General features: G+C 41.5%; 1 protein-coding gene across 3 annotated transcripts in view; it reads right to left on the reverse strand.

Moving 5' to 3' along the window:
- Positions 1 to 25083, reverse strand: part of LOC133558125 (glucagon receptor-like) — an 86307-nt gene that overhangs the window by 35567 nt on the left and 25657 nt on the right. For all 3 annotated transcript variants that reach the window (XM_061909267.1, XM_061909266.1, XM_061909269.1), the window contains exons 2-4: positions 6949 to 7024; positions 256 to 358; positions 72 to 182 (exon numbers count right to left, since the gene is read on the reverse strand). In XM_061909267.1, coding sequence (XP_061765251.1) covers positions 72 to 182; positions 256 to 358; positions 6949 to 7008 — 274 coding nt within the window. In that variant the 5' untranslated portion in view covers positions 7009 to 7024. The remainder of the gene's footprint in view (positions 1 to 71; positions 183 to 255; positions 359 to 6948; positions 7025 to 25083) is intronic.

Raw genomic sequence — 25083 nt, forward strand, 5'->3', positions numbered from 1 at the left:
GAGCTACTTCTTGTTGCATGTTACATTTTCTGTGCCTCACACACTTTTACACCAAGTTCACACGTCTATACCTTTATCATACCAGGGCAGGTAGAAAGGACAGGAGATGTTGATTAACGATCCAGCAGGGGTATCTGGCCAGCAGGCGTATCTGTCAAATGTCCTGTTGCAGAACAGGCCATCTGGAAAGGCAGCACAAAGAAAACTTTGGAAGTAACGCAGTATGCCATGTCATGTGACATATTGACTTCACACCTTGCGGAACTGATTCACTGTCAATCATCTTCATACAGTCGTCTCTATACCGAATCCACTTGTGATAAGTCTCCTCTAACACGTTCCCACTTGCCATCTCCATCTGGAATGATACGTTTTCAAAAGAAACGGCATGTTCATTCCAAAATTGTACTTATTCATTATTCCATTTAGGAAGATACTGTATTTACTGTACAAACCCCAAAAAAAGCATGTTGTGTAAGTAGTAAATAAAAACAGAATACAATGATTTGCAAATGCTTTTCAACCTATATTCAATTGAATAGATAGCAAAGAACAGATACTTAACATTCAAACCGGAAAAGTTCATTTTTTGCAAACATTAGCTAATTTGGAATTTCATGTTTGTAACATGTTTCAAAAAAGATGCCACATGTGGCAAACATGCCTGAGAAAGTTAAGGAGTACTCATCAAACACTTATTTGGAACATCCCTCAGGTGAACAGGCTAATTGGGAACAGGTGTGTGCCATGATTTGGTAGCAGCTTCCATGAAATGCTCAGTCATTCACAAACAAGGATGGGGCGAGGGTCACCACATTGTGAACAAATGCATGAGCAAATTGTCGAACAGTTTAAGAACAACATTTCTCAACCAGTTATTGCAAGGAATGTAGGGATTTCACCATCTATGGTCTGTAATGTCATCAAAAGGTTCAGAGAATCTGGAGAAATCACTGCACGTAAGCGATGATAATACGGACCTGCATCAAAAAGCGCCATAAATGTGTAAAGAATATCACCATGTGGCCTCAGGAACACTTCAGAAAACCACTGTCAGTAACTACACTTCGTTGCTACATCTGTAAGTGCGAGTTAAAACTCTACTATGCGAAGCGAAAGCCATTTGACAACAACACCTAGAAAGGCTGCTGGTTTCACTGGGCCGAGCTTATCTAAGATGGACTGATGCAAAGTGGAAAAGTGTTCTGTGGTCTGACATTTTAAATTGTTTTTGGAAACTGTGGACATCGTGTCCTCCGCACCAAAGAGGACAAGAACTATTTGGTTTGTTATATGCGCAAAGTTCAAAAGGCAGCATCTGTGATGGTATGGGGGTGATGGTAGGAGGGTGTGCCCAAGGTCTGTAGTATCATCGAAAGGTATAGAGAATCTGGAGAAATTACTGCACGTAACATTGAATGCCCGTGACTTTGGATCTCTCAGGCGGTACGGCATCACCACGTGGGAAAAGGAACACTTCAGAAACCTACTGTCAGTACCTACAGATTCCAAGATGGCGGCGCCCGGAAGGGCTGCGGCATCGAGGAGCTCTTGCTAAATATGGAACATTTGGCAGAAATACCGGACAATTCTACAAACTTTATGGCTGGCTCACATCGTGGTCACTCCGTGATCACGTACGACCGCCAGACACTTCTGGATGTGGACATATCGGGCCGTTTTGGACTGATAGACGCGTGCTTGCTAGACCTGCTAACTAGCACGGGAATACTTCGGCAGCTACATCCAGCGGCCTGTGAAGCAGGGGAGTATAGTAGCAGCGGGGGCCGTCTACGGAGCAGACGCCAGCGGTGTGATCGGAAACGCGGATGCCGAGCGGGGCTAAAAACAAAGCAGAAGGCCAATCCCCACAGAATACCACTTCCCTCCATCCTGAAGCCGGATTTAAATGGAAGATGCGAGACTACTGGTCTGGGTAAGGAGTCAGTTAAATTAGAACAAGTTTTTTCTGCTTTGATTGTTTCAGAGTTGGACATGTGTTCTACTGAGGTGGCTAACTATGATGAGTGCAATTTATCAAAGCAACAAAGAAACAATCGGAAAATTCCCGTCGTATCAATTCCTGGATATGGTCGTAATTATACTAAATACACTGGGCATAATAAACACAACATTATTAATATTGCTACTACGGATAATTTGATCAAAAATTCCCTTAAACAGCCCACTACCTATAATATAGGTTTTTTAAACATAAGATCATTGTCTCCCAAAACGTTGTTAGTTAATGATATCATCAGAGACAACAATCTTAACGTCATCGGTCTCAGCGAAACCTGGCTTAATCCAAACAACTTTTTTGCGCTAAATGAGCCATGTCCTCCTAACTTTACACATGCGCATATTGCCCGTCCTCTTAAAAGGGGTGGGGGGGTCGCACTAATATACAACGAAAACTTTAACCTTAGTCCTAACATAAATAATAAATATAAATCGTTTGAGGTGCTTACTATGAGGTCTGTCACACCGCTGCCTCTACACCTGGCTGTTATCTACCGCCCCCCAGGGCCCTATTCGGACTTTATCAATGAATTCTCAGAATTTGCTGCTGATCTAGTGACGCACACCGATAATATAATTATAATGGGGGACTTTAATATCCATATGAATATCCCATCGGACCCACCGTGCGTAGCGCTCCAGACTATAATTGATAGCTGTGGTCTCATACAAATAAAAAATGAACCCACGCATCGCAACGGTAATACGATAGACCTAGTGCTTGTCAGGGGTATCACCGTTTCCAAAGTTACGATACTCCCGTATACTAAAGTATTGTCCGATCATTACCTTATAAAATTCGAGGCTCAGACGCATGTTCGTCAAACTAATAATGATAATAACTGCTATAGCAGCCGCAACATTAATACGGCCACAACGACAACTCTTGCTGACCTACTGCCCTCGGTAATGACACCATTCCCAAAGTATGTGGGCTCTATTGATAACCTCACTAATAACTTGAACGACGCCCTGCGCGAAACCATTGATAACATAGCACCGCTAAAGTTAAAAAAGGCTCCAAAAAAGCGTACCCCGTGGTTTACAGAAGAAACTAGAGCTCAGAAATTATTATGTAGAAAGCTGGAACGCAAATGGCGCACGACTAAACTTGAGGTGCACCATCAAGCATGGAGTGATAGTTTAATAAATTATAAATGCATGCTTACCTTAGCTAAAGCTAAATATTACTCAAATCTCATCCAGCGTAATAAAAACGATCCTAAATTTTTTCTTAGTACGGTAGCATCGCTAACACAAAAAGGGACTGCTTCCAGTAGCTCCACCCACTCAGCTGATGACTTTGTGCAATTCTTTAGTAAGAAAATTAAAGTCATTAGAAAGGAGATTAAAGACAATGCGTCCCAGCTACAACTGGGTTTTTTAACACTGACACGATTGTATATACGGCGGATACTGCCTTCCAAAATAGTTTCTCTCGTTTTGAGGAAATAACATTAGAGGAATTGTTACGTGTAAATGGAATAAAACAAACAACATGTTTACTTGACCCACTTCCTGCGAAACTGATCAAGGAGCTCTTTGTATTATTAGGTCTATCAGTGCTAAATATTATAAACGTATCACTTTCCTCGGGCACTGTTCCCCTAGCTATCAAAAAAGCGGTTATTCATCCTCTTCTTAAAAGACCTAACCTCGATCCTGACCTCATGGTAAACTACCGACCAGTGTCTCACCTTCCCTTTATTTCAAAAATCCTCTAAAAAATTGTTGCGGAGCAGTTAAATGAACACTTGGCGTCTAACAATCTATGTGAAACCTTTCAATCCGGTTTCAGGGCAAATCACTCCACGGAGACAGCCCTCGCAAAAATGACTAATGATCTATTGCTAACGATGGATTCTGATGCGTCATCTATGTTGCTGCTCCTCGATCTTAGCGCTGCTTTCGATACCGTCAATCATAATATTTTATTAGAACGTATCAAAACACGAATTGGTAAGTCAGACTTAGCCCTGTCTTGGTTTAACTCTTATCTTACTGATAGGATGCAGTGCGTCTCCCATAACAATGTGACCTCGGACTATGTTAAGGTAATGGGTGGAGTTCCCCAGGGTTCGGTCATTGGCCCTGCACTCTCCCAGCATCTACATGCTGCCACTAGGCGACATCATACACAAATACGGTGTTAGCTTTCACTGTTATGCTGATGACACCCAACTCTACATGCCCCTAAAGCTGACCAACACGCCGGATTGTAGTCAGCTGGAGGCGTGTCTTAATGAAATTAAACAATGGATGTCCGCTAACTTTTTGCAACTCAACGCCAAAAAAACGGAAATGCTGATTATCGGTCCTGCTAGACACCGACCTCTATTTAATAATACAACTCTAACATTTGACAACCAAACAATTAAACAAGGCAACTCGGTAAAGAATCTGGGTGTTATCTTTGACCCAACTCTCTCCTTTGAGTCACACATTAAAAGCGTTACTAAAACGGCCTTCTTTCATCTCCGTAATATCGCTAAAATTCGCTCCATTCTGTCCACTAAAGACGCTGAGATCATTATCCATGCGTTTGTTATGTCTCGCCTCGACTACTGTAACGTATTATTTTCGTGTCTCCCCATGTCTAGCATTAAAAGATTACAGTTGGTACAAAATGTGGCTGCTAGACTTTTGACAAGAACAAGAAAGTTTGATCACATTACGCCTGTACTGGCTCACCTGCACTGGCTTCCTGTGCACTTAAGATGTGACTTTAAGGTTTTACTACTTACGTATAAAATACTACACGGTCTAGCTCCATCCTATCTTGCCGATTTTATTGTACCATATGTCCCGGCAAGAAATCTGCGTTCAAAGGACTCCGGCTTATTAGTGATTCCCAAAGCCCCAAAAAAGTCTGTGGGCTATAGAGTGTTTTCATTTCGGGCTCCAGTACTCTGGAATACCCTCCCAGTAAAAGTTTGAGATGCCACCTCAGTAGAAGCATTTAAGTCTCACCTTAAAACTCATTTGTATACTCTTGCCTTTAAATAGACTCCCTTTTTAGACCAGTTGATCTGCCGTTTCTTTTCTTTTTCTCCTATGTCCCACTCTCCCTTGTGGAGGGGGTCCGGTCCGATCTGGTGGCCATGTACTGCTCGCCTGTGTATCGGCTGGGGAGATCTCTGCGCTGCTGATCCGCCTCCGCTTGGGATGGTTTCCTGCTGGCTCCGCTGTGAACGGGACTCTCGCTGCTGTGTTGGATCCGCTTTGGACTGGACTCTCGCGACTGTGTTGGATCCATTATGGATTTAACTTTCACAGTATCATGTTACACCCGCTCGACATCCATTGCTTTCGTCCTCTCCAAGGTTCTCAAAGTCATCATTGTCACCGACGTCCCACTGGGTGTGAGTTTTCCTTGCCTTTATGTGGGCCTACCGAGGATGTCGTAGTGGTTTGTGTTGTGGTTTGTGCAGCCCTTTGAGACACTAGTGATTTAGGGCTATATAAGTAAACATTGATTGATTGATGTGTGTGTGTGTGCATATCTCGATCTGTGTGTGTGCAAAAACAACTGGGCATCTGTGTTCAGATTTGTATGTCTATTTTAGAGTTTTTGGCTACCTCACAATCCGATTCTATTCTGATTCTTCAGGTGACAATTAAATTCAAAATGCATTCTCACTTTTGCAAAATTCTCGTAATATACTATTTGGCGACTTGTCCACAGTGTACCGCCTTCCGCCCGAATGCAGCTGCAATAGGCTCCGGCACGCCCCGTGACCCTAAAACGGACAAGCGGTAGGAAATGCATGGATGGATGGGTATATAAATTATAATAAAAACTTTTCGAAACATGTTGAAGGTAGAAAAAGCTCCTCCTGGCTGCTGATATACAACTTATACGCACAATGTTTGCTTAAAAAGCGTCTTTTCAAAACTTTATTTTCAAAAATCTCAGAATGTTAATCAAGCCAATAAAAGAACAAGCCTACCCAATCCCAGCTTTGAAATAGTCCGGAGAGGAATTTACAAAATAATTGAAAATACATAGAAATACGGGACAAAAAAAAGCTAAATACAAATTGCATTAAAAATTAAAGCAGCAGTATCAATAAGGTTTTTAACCCAAAAATTGATTCTTCAAAAAAAAGTACAAAATAACAAACCGAAAACTTTTTTTTGGAATCAGTTCTCAAAAATTATGAATTGATTTAAAATCAAGATAAATAAAAATCGCGATTTGGATGGGAATCGATTTTTTGAGCACCCCTAGTACTTGCAGTAATCTATCTGTGTTCATAATTGTGTGAACACAGAACACCCTTTGGCAGTCTTTTTTACATGTGACTTTTGCTATACTTTAGCATATATGTGTGCGTGTGTGTAGAAAAAATGTTGGTGTATCGTCACCTTTCTTTTGCCTATACTCGCCTCTAGTTGGTACCTATCACCCAGTTATGATCAGCATTTCGCTTACCATTTCAACGGACGCTTCATTGCTTGCTCCAAGTAAAAATTCTTACAGCACACAAATTTAAATACAGGCACACGATTATGAACACAGATACACAATTTTTTTTATGCACGCACGAACATATAAATAAAGCATAGATTGAAATTATACAAAAATATAATACAATATGATAATACAGTATATCATTATATATTATATACTATATACATACTATGTAAGTGTTACATATATGTTGTATTTTATATTGCTGCAATGGTACATTTTTAGTCTACTTTATACCGGCATTATCCTTTCCATCCTTTGTAACTGAGCTATTGTGTGGAACAATTTCCCTTGTGGATCAAGAAAGTTTGTCTTAGTCTAAAAACAGACACACAAATTAGAACGCAGACAAGTAAATCGGATTATACACACACACACAGATTGAGATAAACATACGCAAAATGTTTTGCTATTTCCTTAAATATACCAAACAAAAAGAAAGTGCAACCAACCCCTGGCAGCTTGAGAAACAGCAGACATGTAACGGCCATAATGTCTCCTGTTATATCCATCGTGTATTCTTCCTCACTGCACACAGAAGGAGAAAGAAGAGAAAGAAAACATTTAGTTCCCAAAACACACATCACATGTATTTGTGTTAAACTATTTAAAACAGGTTTATCAATTAACCACAATGAAATGAGTTTGAAATGTATTTTCGGCTTGTCCCTATCTTAGGTCAACACAGCGAGGCTTGGTTTTTATGCTGGAGGCCCTCCTTTAACCAACCCTGGACAGGGATCAAACCCATGCCCCCTGCTGTGAAAGGCGGAAGCATGCACTACTTCGCCACGGACCGAGTTCGCAAAAGAATAATAAAACATAAAAGGAAAGTCATTAGTCATGCCACCAGATAGGTTTTCCATCACAAGCTGTTGCAATTATGTGCAGATGTAATAAATGTTGGAGTGACTCACTATGAAAATAACTTACTATACACATGGATAAAGTCATGCAATAATTCACAGGTCTATTTTATCCAGTCTAGGTACAGTATGGCCATTAAAACATAACTGCTTTCTATTCTTTCATGTTTTCCTATACTGGGGGTCGGAGATGCAAAATGTTGAAAAGGCCATATTGGACCAAAAATACAAAAACAAATCTGTCTGGAGCCGCAAAAAATGTATGACGAGTTGAGTTTATACCAAAATGGATAAATGGATGATATAGCAGAGGATGGGGAGAATGTCATGTGGTCAGATGAAACTAAAATAGAACTTTTTGGGTATAAACTCAACTCGTCGTGTTTGGAGGAAGAAGAATACTGAGTTGCATCTCAAGAACACCATAACTACTGTGAAGCATGGGGGTGGAAACATCATGCTTTGGGGCTGTTTTTCTGCTAAGGAGACAGAACGATTGATCCGTGTTAAGGAAGGAATGAATGGGGCCAAATATCGTGAGATTTTGAGCCAAAACCTCCTTCCATCAGTGAGAGCTTTGAATGGTTGACCAAATACTTATTGTCCACCATAATTTAAAAATAAATTATTCAAAATTCCTCCAATGTGAATTCTTGGGATTTTTTTTCCCACATTCTGTCTTTCACATTTGAAGTGTACCTATGTTGAAACTTACAGACCTCTGTCATCATTTTAAGTGGGAGAACTTGCTGACTAAATACTTGTTTGCCCCACTTTATATACATATATACACAGTATATATATATATAAGTATATATATATGTATGTGTGGGAAAAATCACACCAGTACTCAGAGGTGGGACCAAGTCATTGTTTTGCAAGTCACAAGTAAGTCTCAAGTCTTTGCCCTCAAGTCCGAGTCAAGTCTCGAGTCAAGACAAGCAAGTCTCGAGTCGAGTCCAAGTCAAAACTGAAAAGTCTCAAGTCAAGTCCCAAGTCCTGCATTTTGAGTTTCGAGTCATTTCAAGTCCTTTTAACCACAGACTAATATATTTACACAGATTGTGTATGCTTTTAAAACGCTGTATGTATTTATTATAAAAGAAAATAGTGCTGACATTGCACTTCATAATAGCACTATTAACCAGTTACTTTAAACATGTAACTCATTCCTTTACAGAATAAACAAATTTGAAAAAACAAGTGCAACTGTAATTATTTGCACAAAAGTGTTAACATTGTATTTCCATGGCATATTGCATTGGAACTAGTTCCACAGCAGTTTCCATCCTGTTTTTACCTTATCTCATTGATCTCATCTCAAACTGTATGTGTTTTAAAGTGTGCGTACACATGAAAACCAAAAATACATGAACATAACAATGAACAGAGATGTCAGGGCCCTATTGAATTTGTACACATAATCTTAATATAGTATACATTTTAACTGACCTTTATTTGACTATGTTTGTCTTTTTGTAGGTGGCTAAAGTACGTGGTGCTCCTGACCGCCGTCTAACGTTACGTTACTGTGTGTGATACATTCACTAACGTAACATTATGTGTAGGTACCTCATGCAGCTCTGCTTAAAAAAAATCACTTGACAAAAAGTATGAATAAGGTAGCAAACTGCAGTGGACGCAACAGATTGTCGTGTTTGCAATGACGTTATAACCATAGACATACTGTAAGTAAACCCAGCATTGGCTGCTGTGACGCGAGCAATTTGGCCACCATCTTGAAGTGGTAATAAGGAGCTGGAGAGCAGCCTAAACTGACAGTTGAGAGGTAGAAAACAAAGATGCTGGGCTGGTGTTCAGCATTTTCCTGCTTAAATGAGTGGACTGTTGAAAATAGGAACCGGGGGATTACTTTTCACAAGTAAGATTTAACATTAACATAATATTGGTAGTATTTTGTGAAAAGAATATTATCACAGAGTTGTGAAGGAGCAAAGATCTTCAATATTTGTATATGAAAATCACAAATAAATCTTCTGGAGGAGGATGACCTCGCCCCTACAGGTATTTGGTTTACAAACTTTCAGCACCACCTAAAACAAAATTCATCAGCCACCACTGATTATGATGCATTCATAATTTTAGGCAAAACACAAGACAATACTTTCTTAACAGTATAACTGTAACCAGGAATAAGTCTTCAAGTAACAATATTCAAATACTAACTTTGTTGGGTAAGACAGAATTTGGTTTTATTCTGAATCCAGTGAAACAAATTGATGGCTTTAGCTGATATAATGACTTTCAAGTGTTTATACTGTATATGTTTAAGTATTTGGCAGACACTTTTATCCAAAGCAACATACATTAAAAATACATATAAAACAATCACTGTAAACATGATCGTTTACGGGAAGAATGTAATAGAAAATATTAATACAAAGTGTCAAGACAAAAAAAACTCTCTGCTGTTGCAGCAACAGAGATAAAGTCTATTGGTCCGTAAGATATATAGATATCTACTATATTCATACATTGTTAATGTAGGATATACACATGTATATAAAACCTAATCATATTGTTTCTTCAATTTAAAATAGCTGACCGTTTTTTCCCCTTCTCTGGGATTATTATTCCCAGTTTTGATCTTGGACGTCTGGTCACTTATAGCATATAAGAATATTCTATTATTGTTAAGCAAACCATGAACACGCCAAAACATGTGTCCTTTATCATAGTTACACGTATGGCAAAAAAAACGTGTGAAAATCAGTGGTATTCAGTGAGATAAAATGCGCTGACAGTTCATTGCTCCTGCCAAAAGAATTGCAGAGTGGAATGGATCACCACTCCAAGATGGCGACCCGCGTCTCGTCTCGTCAGCGCCAGTGGTGTTCGATGCTGTGTCTACTTATAAGATGTCTATGGTTCTAACGTTAGCAGTGAGTTTACAGTCTCACTGATTTAACTACACAGCAAATAAAAGTTACGTTTCTCAGCCAATAAACGTTAGCTTAAATTCAAAACTTACCCGTCTTTGTGCATCTTCAAATGTCGAACGAAGTTGGAAGTTGTTGCGTGTCCGTCTGTAATATTCCAACCGCATGTTTGCATACGGTAATTCGTTATTTGTTGACCAAGTCGTTGTTTTAATACCCGAACAAAACTATTTTGGCATAACTTTTCCTCACTGGCGCTTAGTTTAAGAGTTCTTCTGTGTTGGTTTTCCTGCAATTTGATTGGATGAATGCTGTGTGACGAAACTAACGTGTATGTAATTTGATTGGCTGTTGTACTGACAGGTAGCGCACACACTGTCATCGCACACATGTTGACAAACACGCGTACACAATGGAAGATACGGAGCGCTCCTGAATAACTTTTTAATTGTTGGGTTTTGGGGAAAGTAGCAAGTCATGTCAAGTCAAAAGGCTCAAGTCCAAGTCAAGTCACAAGTCATTGATGTTAAAGTCTAAGTCAAGTTGCAAGTCTTTTTACATTTTGTCAAGTCAAGTCTAAAGTCATCAAATTCATGACTCGAGTCTGACTCGAGTCCAAGTCATGTGACTCGAGTCCACACCTCTGCCAGTACTTCATCTCTACAGAACTGTTTCATGAGGGGTTCCCTCAATCATCAGGAGATTTCCATTGCATCGTGGAACACCCAAAGATTCGCAGCCCTAATACTATATATATATGTATATATATATATATATATATATATATATATATATATATATATATATATATATATATATATATATATATATATATATATATATATATATATATATATATATACACACACACACACACACACATACATATGTATATATATTTATATGTATATATATTTACTATCTATATGTATATATATATATATATGTATGTATTTGTATTGATTAATTTACATTATATTATATCATTCTTTCTATTGAAATATTGAATTTGTCTGCACCTTTTAGTAAACCCGCCCCCCCAAAATGTATATATCTACAGTCATGGTCAAAAGTTTACATACACTTGTGAAGGGCATAATGTCATGGCTGTCTGGAGTTTCCGAAAATTTCTACAACTCTTATTATTTTGTGATAGAGTGACTGGAGCACATACTACAATAAACAGCACATACTACAATAAACATTTATGAAGTTTTTTTTTTTTTTATGAATTTATCATGGGTCGACTGAAAATGTGAGCAAATCTGTTGGGTCAAAAGTATACATACAGCAATGTTAATATTGTTAATATTTGGTTGCATGCCCCTTTGCGATACGGCACTTTTGGTAGCCATCCACAGGCTTCTGGCAAGCTTCTGGTTGAATTTCTGACCACTCCTCTTGACTTTATTGGCACAGTTCAGCTAAATTTGTTGTTTTCTGACATGAACTTGTTTCTTCAGCATTGTCCACACGTATAAGTCAGGACTTTGGGAAAGCCATTCTAAAACCTTAATTCTAGCTTGATTTAGCCATTCTTTTACCACTTTTGACGTGTGTTTGGGGTCATTGTCCTGTTGGAACACACCCAACTGCACCCAAGACCCAACTGATGATTTTAAGTTTTCCTGAAGAATTTTCAGTGTCCCATTTACTCACTGTAAAGCACCAGTTACATTGGCAGCAAAACAGGCTCAGAGCATAATACTACCACCACCATGCTTGACGGTAAGATGGTGTTCCTGGGATTAAAGGCCTCACCTTTTCTTCTTCTAACATATTGCTGGGTATTGTGGCCAAAACAACTTAATTTTTTTCCCCCTCGGCCATCAGGCACATGAACAATAACAATAACAAGATCTGATAGCTGTGTTATATGTGTTTTATGTTGCACGATTGCACCAAGTAAAATTCCTAGTTTGTGAACCCATTCTCAAACAATTGCAATAAAAACTATTCCGATTCTGATTCTGAAAAAAAACAATAATAATATTTTTTTGTTTCATCTGACATCACACGGACAAAGATAATACCTTCTGGAGGAAAGTTCTGTGTGTAAATAAAGTATTTTTGAGAAAATTCAACAATACCGCAATAACAATGACAACCAGGATAAATGTTGGTCACAATAACTGTGACATGAAATTTTCATATGGTTACATCCCTTGTTGCGCATGTTAGACATTTATTTTCAGGAACAGGTGCACAGATGGACTGCTAATGGTACTCAAGCATCTGCCCTTTTGTCATACCTGAGAAAGGGCCCTTTCTGCTTGAGCCCTATTTTTTTCCTTCTTCATTCATTTTAAGGTGACACAATGATTAAATTCCTACATTTGAAACACTTCCTTGTGGTCTACATACATAGGATGGTGGTTCTTTTTAAAAATGTTGCATAAATTATGTTTTATAGATCGTTCTTGAAGCGTCTCTTCGGGATGCGCCGTTTTGTGGTCTTATTTACAAGGCTCAACTTCGACAGAGGCCTCTTACCAGCATCTTTGTTGTATACAGATATAAAATCAAACTATAAGCTACTGAGTATTAGAAATGGCAACAGCGGAGAATGCATGTGCATGTACGAGCCAGTCTGCCCCACAACAAGAGGATAGTGACAAATTACATTGAATTGAATTGAATTGAAATATTTATTTCATACCTGCACAGTACAACTAAACACTTTTTTAAAAAAAAATACATTTTGGCAGAGATATTTATGTGAGGCTTGAAAAGGGGTTGGATGAAGCAGAGATTATAATAGCCCCAACCCCTCTCACTTATTCCACATTTAACATTTGTTCCATATACGGACATATCCGCTGACATCACAGAGCAGAACAAGTTACAGGGTGGAGCAAATTCCAAACGCCTTGTTAAGAGAAAGTATGAAGGAAGGTAAGATTGTTTTTTAAATATCTCCGCTATGCTTCCATGGTATGACAACGGCAGGTACCAATAGGAAAGAAAAGTTGGTTTTGTATAATATTGGCACCTTTAAAATAACTCGATGTCATTATGTCCTCTCATGTGTTTTGATGTCTGGCAGGGAATAAAGGGGTTTTAAAATACAAGCTTAAGGAAATTCCACACTAAGGTATTGTTTTGTCATTTTATGTTTAACTTGTTTTAGATGGATGTATAGTAATTCTCTTTTTTTCATGTATATCGTTTAAATGCAAAATATTTGTTCTTGTGGTTTTCATGTAATGTTTAGTTTTTTTGAGTCTTGTATGATGGTCCCCAGGAAGACTATAGTGGCTACAGTGTAGAAACTATTGGGAATTAATATTAAACAAATACACAAATATTTTGAGTTCTTGTGAAAATTCCTCCCCAAACTGCTCTACGACTTTTCACATGCCCCCCAACTGGCTCCACCCTCTCCCTCTCCCTCTCCTTCTCATGGACCGCTACCTCTCCTCTGATATGCAGCATCACACAGGTGATAATGGGGTTTGTGCCATTGCTTGAAGTTATTTGGCGCTGAATTAACCACAACATTAGCGAGGCTAAAAACATTACGACCCTACTCGTCCGTTGTTTCCTATACTAAATGGAAAAACAACTCCCAGCCTCTACCAGCTCTTTAATGACATGTCATGTTTAAAGAGTTGAAATTTAATTTATGGGATATTTTCTCTGAAAAATAGGATGACTTTTTTTTTTCCCATCACATATCACCATTAGATCAGTAATAAAACCAGAGACATGTCCATTTCAGGACTCTACTCCACATCCTTTGCTCCAACAATAAGCTTCACAACCACTGAGTTATCCAATCTCAGGCTGGAAAACAATTTAAAGACAGTGTTACCTGTTTAATAAATTAGGCACGTTTACACATATAGTTTCAGTTAAAATCTTAATTAGGTGGAGTATCGTTGTTGTATGTTGTTAATGTGATGCTGTTTATGTTCTCCGGATGCGGAAGGTCTGGTAGCAGCAAAAGCAGCATGCAAGTAAAATTATAATTTATTTAAAAAACAGGCCTATTTTAGGAGGGGTCGGCAACCAGTGCCGCATGCAGCTCATTGATCACTCTGATGTGGCTCAGCTGCTAAATTGCCGACCCCAACGATTATTCCGGGAGGTTTCCGGATTCTAGTGCCTCTCTCTCAGATACCACCCGGGGATAACATTCTCCAATTTTCACCTTGTCTTCAACATTGAGGGTGTGCAGTGATTGCAGTGCCTTTAGCCTCCTCCACAACATGGCGTCGCACCCGCTTTTACACTGCATTCCGACTGATAACATTTTATATTCAACTTATATCAACTCTCGAAAGCGACTGCAACGCATACTTAGTCAACAGCCATACAGGTTACACTGAAGGTTGTAATATAAACAACTCTAACACTCTTACTAATATGCGCCACACTGTGAACCCCCCCCCCCCCCCCCAGCCCCGCCCATCTCAACCAACGCACGGAGGGGGTTGGGGAATTTGGTGCTAGCGGGGGTGTGTAATGTAGCCCGGAAGGATAGGGATGCATGGGATTCTGGGTATATGTTCTTTTGTGTTCATGTTGTGTTACAGTGCCGATGTTCTCCCGAAATGTGTTTGTCATTCTTGTTTGGTGTGGGTTCACAGTGTGGCGCATATTAGTAACAGTGTTAAAGTTGTTTATACGGGCACCCTCAGTGTGACCTGTATTGCTGTTAAACAAGTATGCCTTGCAATCGTTTGCGTATGTCTGCAGAAGCCTCATCCGACATGTGACTGGGCTGGAGAGCCGATTGAACAGGTTGTAAAGGGTGCCAAAGGCAGAGCCTTCATAGGAAGCCCTTATTAATCTTGGTCGAGGGGAATCCTGTAAACATGTGCTCACGCACCAAACAGCAGTTCAGAGTACCCACCCTTTTTGGATACACTCGAGGGAGTACTGGAAAGTGCTCCCCCGGCTGATTCCCTTGTCCTACTGGGGGACTTCAATGCTCATGTTGGCAACAATAGTGAAATCATGAGAGGCATGATTGGGAAGAATGGCCGCCCGGATCTGAACCCGAGTGGTGTTTTATTATTGGACATCTGTGCTTGTCACAGATTGTCCATAACAAACACCATGTTCAATCATATCCATATGTGCACTTGGCACCGGGACACCCTAGGCCGCAGTTCCATGATCGACTTTGTAGTTGTGTCATCGGATTGGTTTTGGACACTCGGGTGAAGAGGGGGGCAGAGCCAACTCACCACCTGGTGGTGAGTTGGCTGCGATGGTGGGGGAGGATGCCGGACAAACCTGGCAGGCCCAAATTCATTGTGAGGGTCTGCTGGGATGAGGGTCTGCTGGGAACGTCTGGCAGAGTCTCCTGTCAGATAGAATTTCAATTCCCACCTCCGGAAGAACTTTGAACATGTCACGAGGGAGACGCTGGACATTGAGTCAGAGTGGACCATGTTCTGAATCTCTATTGTCGAGGCGGCTGACTGGAGCTGTGGCCGCAAGGTAGTTGGTGCCTGTCGTGGCGATAATCTTAGAACCCGTTGGTGGACACCAGCGGTAAGGGATGGCGTCAAACTGAAGAAGGAGTCCTATCGGGTTATTTTGGCTCATAGGACTCCGGAGACAGTGGACAGTTACCGACAGGCCAAGCGATGTGCAGCTTTAGCGGTTGTGGAGGGAAAAACTTGGACATGAGAGGAGTTCGGGGGAGCCATGGAGAACGACTTCCGGGCGGCTTCGAAGCGATTCTGGACCACCATCCGCCGCCTCAGGAAGGGGAAGCAGTGCACTGTCAACACCGTGTATGGTGTGGATGGTGCTCTGCTGACCTCGACTGCGGATGTTGTGGATCGGTGGAAGGAATACTTCGAAGACCTCCTCAATCCCACCAACACATCTTCCTATGAGAAAGCAGTGCCTGGGGAATCTGTGGTGGGCTCTCCTATTTCTGGGGCTGAGGTTGCTGAGGTAGATAAAAAGGTCCTCGGTGGCAAGGCCCCAGGGGTGGATGAGACCCGCCCGGAGTTCCTTAAAGCTCTGGATGCTGTGGGGTTGTCTTGGTTGACAAGACCTTGCAGCATCACGTGGACATTGGGGGCGGTACCTCTGGATTGGCAAACCGGAGTGGTGGTCCCTCTCTTTAAGAAAGGGGACCGGAGGGTGTGTTCTAACGATCGCGGGATCACACTCCTCAGCCTTCCCGGTAAGGTTTATTCAGGTGTACCGGAGAGGAGGCTACAACGGATAGTTGAACCTCGGATTCAGGAGGAACAGTTTGGTTTTCGTCCTGGTCGTGGAACTGTGGACCAGATCTATACTCTTGGCAGGGTTCTTGAGGGTGCATGGGAGTTTGCCCAACCAGTTTATATGTGCTTTGTGGACTTGGAGAAGGCATTCGACCGGGTCCCTCGGGAAGTCCTGTGGGGACTGCTCAGAGAGTATGGGGTATCGGACTGTCTGATTGTGGCGGTTCGCTCCCTGTAGGATCAGTGTCAGAGCTTGGTCCGCTTTGCCGGCAGTAGGTCGAACTTGTTTCCCGTGAGGGTTGGACTCCGCCAAAAGCTGTCCTTTGTCACGGATTCTGTTCATAACTTTTATGGACAGAATTTCTAGGAGCAGTCAAGGCGTTGTGGGGTTCCGATTTGGTGGCCGCGGGATTGGGTCTCTGCTTTTTTCAGCCGATGTGGTCCTGATGGCTTCATCTAGCCGGGATCTTCAGGTCTCACTGGATCGGTTCGCAGCCAAGTGTGAAGTGACCGGAATGAGAATCAGCACCTATAAGTCCGAGTCCATGGTTCTCGCCCGGAAAAGGGTGGAATGCCATTTCTGGGTTGGGGAGGGCACCCTGCCCAAAGTGGAAGACTTCAAGTACCTACGAGTCTTGTTCACGAGCGGGGTAAGAGTGGTTCGTGAGATCGACAGGCGGATCGGTGCGGCGACTTCAGTAATGCGGACGTTGTATCGGTCCGTTGTGGTAAACTAGGAGCTGAGCCAGAAGGCAAAGCTCTCAATTTACCGGTCGATCTACGTTCCCGTCCTCACCTATGAGCTTTGGATCATGACTGAATGGATAAGATCACGGGTACAAGCGGCCGAAATGAGTTTCCTCCGCCGGGTGGCGGGGCTCTCCCTTAGAGATAGGGTGAGAAGCTCTGTCATCCGGGACGAGCTCAAAGTAAAGCCGCTGCTCCTCCACATCGAGAGGAGCCAGATGAGGTGGCTTGGGCATCTGGTCAGGATGCCACCCGAACGCCTCCCTAGTGAGGTGTTTAGCGCACGTCCAACTGGTAGAAGGCCACGGGGAATACCCAGGACACGTTGGGAAGACTATGTCTCCCGGCTGACCTGGGAACGCCTCGGGATCCCCGGGAAGAGCTAGACAAAGTGGCTGGGGAGAGGGAAGTCTGGGCTTCCCTGCTTAGGCTGCTTCCCCCGCGACCCGACCTCGGAAGAAGAAGATGGATGGATGGATGGATATACATACTGTATGTATATATATATATACAGTATATATATATATATATATATATATATATATATATATATATATATATATATATATATATATTAGGGGTGGGCAAATTAATGCGTTAATTACGCGTTAACTCATCAATCTATTAACGCCGACAATTATTTTATCGCACATTTGCGTATGTTGTTTACATGCTTTTATTTTGTTAACGCCTTTTCTTAAAAAGATGGCGTCGCCCGGATGGGCTTCGGCGTCGAGGGGCTCTTGGTAAAGATAGAACATTTGGCAAAAACACCGGACAATTCTGCAAATTTCATGGATGGCTTACGGCGTGGTCACTCCGGGATCACTTACGACCGCCAGACAATTCTGGATGTGGATGGATCGGGCCGTTTTGGACTGAATGACGCGTGCTTGCTAGACCGGCTAGCTAGCATGGGAATACTTTGCCGGCTACATCCAGCGGGCTGTGAAACAGCGGAGTATATGTGTTGTCTGTCTATTTATGAATAATGCAGACGAGGAGTGTTGGCTGAGTTCTTAACGTTTGCTTTCAGAGCGTGCATATCACAACATACAAGATGCCGTCATGGCGACACAACCTATACCGCGCTACCGCGCATGCGCGTCACTCCTGTTGCATGCTGGGTAGGGTAGTTCTCATAACATCACAATATAGTACCATGTATATGCGTTCAGTTTATCAAAGCATCAAGCAAACAATCGGAAAATTCCCATCATATCAATTCCTAGATATGGTCATAATTATTTTAAGTGCACTACGCAAAATAAACACAACATTATTAATATTGCTTCTACAGATAATTTGATCAAAAATTCCCTAAAACATCCCACTACCTATAATATAGGTTTTTTAAACATAAGATCCCTGATAAAAAAAATGTTTCTGCTGTTACCTCAGACATTGCCTGTTCAGATGTTATGATTGTGCCTCAGAGATTTGTATGTAGATTATATTTATTTTCCATAACAAACAGGATAGCTTAAATACCCTGGCAGTGGCAATAAGCTTAAATGTTTGTATTTACATTTTTTGAGTTGATTTTCATAAAATATGCTATTTAACTGCTACTGTTTAACAAGGACTGATTTAAATTGTGTTTGCACAACAAATGTTTTGGCGCTTTTGTTCATGTGGGAGAATATTCCAATAAAGGTGCACTACATACTACTTTTGAATTCATTATTGGGCTTCGCGTATACAATGCAGTTAATCGCGATTAATAGGAGAAATAGTGCGATTAACTTCGATTAAAATTTTTAATCGTTGCCCAGCCCTAATATATATATATATATATATATATATATATATATATATATATATATATATACATACATATATATATATATACATATATATATATATATATATATATATATATATACATATACATATATATATATATATATATATATACATATATATATATATGTATATATATATATATATATATACATATTATACATATATATTTACAAACCCCGTTTCCATATGAGTTTGGAAATTGTTTTAGAAGTAAATATAAACGGAATACAATGATTTGCAAATCCTTTTCAACCCATATTTAATTGAATGCACTACAAAGACAACATATTTGATGTTCAAGCTCATAAACTTTTTTTTTTTTGCAAATAATAATTAACCTAGAATTTCATGGCTGCAACACGTGCCAAAGTAGTTGGGAAAGGGCATGTTCACCACTGTGTTACATCACCTTTTCTTTTAACAACACTCAATAAACGTTTGGGAACTGAGGAAACTAATTGTTAAAGCTTTGAAAATTGAATTCTTTCCCATTCTTGTTTTATGTAGTGCTTCAGTCGTATTTTACGCTTCATAATGTGCCACACATTTTCGATGGGAGACAGGTCTGGACTGCAGGCAGCCCAGGAAAGTTCCCACACTCTTTTTTTTACAAAGCCACGCTGTTGTAACTCTTGTTTTGCTGAAATAAGCAGGGGCGTCCATGATAACTTTGCTTGGATGACAACATATGTAGCTCCAAAACCTGTATGTACCTTTCAGCATTAATGGTGCCTTCACAGATGTGTAAGTTACCCATGCCTTAGTAACTAATACACCCCCATGCCATCACAGATGCTGGCTTTTGAACTCTGCGCATATAACAATTCGAGTGGTTATTTTCCTCTTTGTTCTGGAGGACACCACATCCTCTGTTTCCAAATATAATCTGAAATGTGGACTTGTTAGACCACAGAACATTTTTCCACTTTGCATCAGTCCATCTTAGGTGAGCTCGGGGCCAGCTAAGCCAGCGGCGTTTCAGGATATTGTTGATAAATGGGTTTGGCTTTGCATAGTAGAGTTTTAACTTGCACTTACAGATGTAGCGACCAGCTGTAGTTACTGACAGTGGTTTTCTGAAGTGTTCCTGAGCCCATGTGGTGATATCCTTTACACACTGATGTCGTTTTTTGATGCAGTACCGCCTGAGGGATCAAAAGCCCGTAATATCATCGCTTACGTGCAGTGATTTCTCCAGATTCTCTGAACTTTTTGATGATTTTACGGACCGTAAATGGTAAAATCCCTAATTTCCTTGCAATAGCTCGTTGAGAAATGTTGTTCTAAAACTATTTGACAATTTGCTTACAGAGTGATGACCCTCACCCCTTCCTTGTTTGTGAATTACTTAGCATTTCATGGAAGCTGCTTTTATACCTAATCATGGCACCCAACTGTTCCCAAATAGCCTGCACACCTGTGGGATGTTCCATATAAGTGCTTGATGAGCATTCCTCAACTTTATCAGTATTTATTCCCACCTTTCCCAACTTCTTTGTCACGTGTTGCTGCCATCAAATTCTAAAGTTAATGATTATTACCAAAAAAAAAAAAAGTTTATCAGTTTGAACATCAAATATGTTGTCTTTGTAGCATATTCAACTGAAAATGGGTTGAAAATGATTTGCAAATCATTGTATTCCGTTTATATTTACATCTAACACAATTTCACAACTCATATGGAAATGGGGTGTGTATATACATACCATCCATCTTCTTCCCCTTATCCGAGGTCGGGTTGCGGGGGAACAGCCTAAGCAGGGAAGCCCTGACTTCCCTCTCCCCAGCTTCTTCGTCCAGCTCCTCCCGGGGGCACATAGTCTTTCAAATGTGTCCTGGGTCTTCCCCGTGGCGGATGCCCAAACCACCTCATCTGGCTCCTCTTAATGTGGAGGGGCATCGGCGTTATTTTGAGCTCCTTCCGGATGACAGAGCTTCTCACCCTATCTCTAAGGGAGAGTCCCGGCACTAGTTTTTGCCGCTTGTACCTGTGATCTTGTTCTTTCGGTCATAGCCCAAAGCTCATGACCATAGGTGAGGATGGGAACGTAGATGGACCGGTAAATTGAGAGCTTTGCCTTCCGGCTCAGCTCCTTCTTCACCACAACGGATCGATACAGCGTCCGCATTACTGAAAACGCCGCACCGATCCGCCTGTCAATCTCAGGATCCACTCTTCCCTCACTCGTGAACAAGACTCCGAGGTACTTGAAGTCCTCCACTTGGAAAAAGATCTCCTTCCCAACCCGAAGATGGCACTGTACCTTTTTCTGGACGAGAACCATAGACTCGGACTTAGAGGTGCTGATTCCCATCCCAGCCCTTTCACACTTGGCTGCGAACCGATCCAGCGAGAACTGAAGATCCTGGCCAGATGAAGCCATCAGGACCACATCATCTGCAAAAAGCAGAGACATAATCCTGCAGCCACCAAACCAGATACCCTCAACACCCTGACTGCGCCTAGACATTCTGTCCATGAAAGTTATGAACAGAATCGGTGACAAAGGGCAGCCTTGGCAGAGTCCAACTCTCACTGGAAACGGGTCCGACTTACTGCCAGCAATGCAAGCTCTGACACTGATCATACAGGGAGCGGACCGCCACAATCAGATAGTCCAATACCCCATTCTCTCTGAGTACTCCCCACAAGACTTCAAATGCCCTCTCCAAGTCCACAAAGCACATGTAGACTGGTTGGGCAAACTCCCATGCACTCTCAAGGACCCTGCTGAGAGCATAGAGCTGGTCCACAGTTCCACGACCAGGACAAAAACCAAATTGTTCCTCCTGAATCTGAGGTTCAACTGTCCGGTGTAGCCTCCTCTCCAGTACACCTGAATAGACCTTACCGGGAAGGCTGAGGAGCGTGATCCCACGATAGTTGGAACACACCATCCAGTTCCCCTTTTTAAAGAGAAGAACCACCACCCCGGTCTGCCAATCCAGAGGTACTGCCCCCTATGTCCACGCGATGTTGTAGAGTCTTGTCAACCAAGACAGCCCCACAGCATCCAAAAGCCTTGAAATAATGTGCGTCAATAAAGTACCTAAACTTTTCTTTCTAAAATGTATTTGTTCTTTCGATTTTGAATGTGTACTGCAGGCAGTTGCACATCTCAACTTTTAAGCGGACGTGTGATGAATTGTCTCTTTTCTGACTTATAAATGTTATTACAATGTTGGATACTATTAAACAACGCCAAGGCGTCATATCTAGCCTTTAAATGGACTCCCTTTTTAGACCAGTTGATCTGTCGTTTCTTTTTTTTTTTCTCCTATGTCCCACTCTCCCTTGTGGAGGTGGTCCGGTCCGATCCGGTGGCCATGGATGACGTACTGGCTGTCCAGAGTCGGGACCCAGGATGGACCACTCGTCCAGAGTCGGGACCCAGGATGGACCGCTTGCCTATGTATCGGCTTGGGACATCCCTGCGCTGCTGATCCGCCTCCGCTTGGGATGGTTTCCTGCTGGCTCCGCTGTGAACGGGACTCTCGCTGCTGTGTTGGATCCGCTTTGGACTGGACTCTCGCGGCTGTGTTGGATCCATTATGGATTGAACTTTCACAGTATCATGTTAGACCCGCTCGACATCCATTGCTTTCGTCCTCTCCAAGGTTCTCAGAGTCATCATTGTCACCGACGTCCCACTGGGTGTGAGTTTTCCTTGCCCTTATGTGGGCCTACCGAGGATGTCGTAGTGGTTTGTGTTGTGGTTTGTGCAGCCCTTTGAGACACTAGTGATTTAGGGCTATATAAGTAAACATTGATTGATGATATCTCCACCTTGCAACTTGCAGTTTCGGATTCATCTTTCTGGCGAGGTTTTGCAGTCTGGCTACAACGTCATCTCAAAGCGAGGTGGACGTATTTACTTAGACAATAAAACACGTTCTAAACCATGAGGGGACACAAAAAATAGGTACAGTGCGATAAAGAACTATTTTGGTTTAATCGTGGCATGTGCAAAATACCACTGACGTGTGACATGCAGTTACATAAATGCTGTTAAAAGCATTTTTTTTCTTGCCGAGTCTGAATCGGTCGGCATGACTGCATGTGTACTTATGTTAGTCCGTTTCTTCATTTGTTGACAGACTAATGTGTGGTATCGATGTCGTTTTCCGCGGGTTGTGTATTACACTAAAAGGGGGCCAGGCATATTTGACTGGACTATGGGTGGAGGGAATGTTGTAATGTTAATGTGACATTTTTGATCAGGCAGCGCCGTGACCACCGTTAGGGGTTCAGGCGGGGTCCTAGGCAGCGGCGCATAATTTATCCGTGTGGTGCTCTCCAATTAAGTTAAAAAATTAAAAGTACCAATGATTGTCACACACACACTAGGTGTGGCGAAATTATTCTCTGCATTTGACCCATCAGCCTTGATCATCCTCTGGGAGGTGAGGGGAGCAGTGAGCAGCAGTGGTGGTCGAGCCCAAAAATAATTTTTGTCAGGTTCAAACACTGATGACATCTATTAAAGGCCTACGGAAATTAAATTTTCTTATTCAAACGTAGATAGCAGGTCCATATTATGTGTCATACTAGATCATTTCGCAGTATTGCCATATTTTTGCTGAATGGATTTAGTAGAGAACATTGACGATAAAGTTCGCAACTTTTGGTCGCTAATAACAAAGCCTGCCTGTACCGGAAGTAGCAGACGATGTGCGCGTGACGTCACGGGTTGTGGAGGTCCTCACATCCTCACATTGTTTAAAATCATGGCCACCAGCAGCTAGAGCGATTCGGACCGAGAAAGCGACAATTTCCCCATTAATATGAGCGAGGATGAAAGATTCATGGATGAGGATAGTATGAGTGAAGGACTAGAAGAAAGGAAAAAAAGAGGGCAGTGGGAGCGATTCAGATGTTATTAGACACATTTTCTAGGATAATTCTGGAAAATCCCTCATCTGCTTATTGTGTTACTAGTGTATTAGTGAGATTTTATAGTCATACGGCATGGCGCAGTGTTAAAGTGGCAGTGCGCAAACCGAGGGTACCTGGTTCAATCCCCACCTAGTACCAATCTCGTCAAGTCCGTTGTGTCCTTGAGCAAGACACTTCACCCTTGTTTCTGATGGGTGCTGGTTAGTGCCTTGCATGGCAGCTCCCTCCATCAGTGTGTGATTGTGTGTGTGAATGGGTAAATGTGGAAGTAATGTCAAAGCGCTTTGAGTACCTTGAAGGTAGAAAAGCGCTATACAAGTACAACCCATTAATATGTGGAGACTGGGTGAATCTATGCAATGTTATGAATTTTATCTTTGACCGTGTCTGGGAAAAAAAATAGTGTCCGAACACATCATGATATGTATTAAAATGGTGTGCATTTTCAAAACATAAATGATGCTACTTTTGGAGAGGGTTGGGCGTGGTTTCATTTGCAATCTTGGAACACCTTCACAATCGAACATCTTGCAGACAAACAAGGAAAACGGGTTTTAAAAGTGACATTGGAACAAAATCTACATCAAAGCATATCTAATAAGTAATATAAAGACCAAGAGGAAGTGTTTTAAATGTTGATTAAAATATACACGTTCCCTTCAAAGCGGAACTGCAATTCTTTTTAAATTTAGTCAAAGACAAAAACACGTTTTTCTTTTTTTTGTGCATTCTAACTCGTTTATAAACATTAGAAAAAGTCAGATAAATATGGAGCTAATAACATTCGCTCTACTCCGCCTATAAAATGCTCTAAAAACATCCAAAAGCCACATAGACGTTTAAGATACATGATGTAAGTATATATGTCATGTAATAACAGGCACATTCATAATAAAATGTAATATTTATGTATTTTTCTCATTTAAAGAATGTGGCGGTGTATTAATTTTGCATACACATCACAACATTCGGCGGATCGGTGCGGCGTCTTCAGTAATGCGGACGTTGTACCGATCCGTTGTGGTGAAGAAGGAGCTGAGCCGGAAGGAAAAGCTCTCAATTTACCGGTCGATCTACGTTCCCATCCTCACCTATGCTCATGAGCTTTGGATCATGACCGAAAGGACAAGATCACGGGTACAAGCGGCCGAAATGAGTTTCCTCCGCCGTGTGGCGG

This window comes from Nerophis ophidion, linkage group LG08, assembly GCF_033978795.1.
Source record: "Nerophis ophidion isolate RoL-2023_Sa linkage group LG08, RoL_Noph_v1.0, whole genome shotgun sequence".
Taxonomy (NCBI): domain Eukaryota; kingdom Metazoa; phylum Chordata; class Actinopteri; order Syngnathiformes; family Syngnathidae; genus Nerophis; species Nerophis ophidion.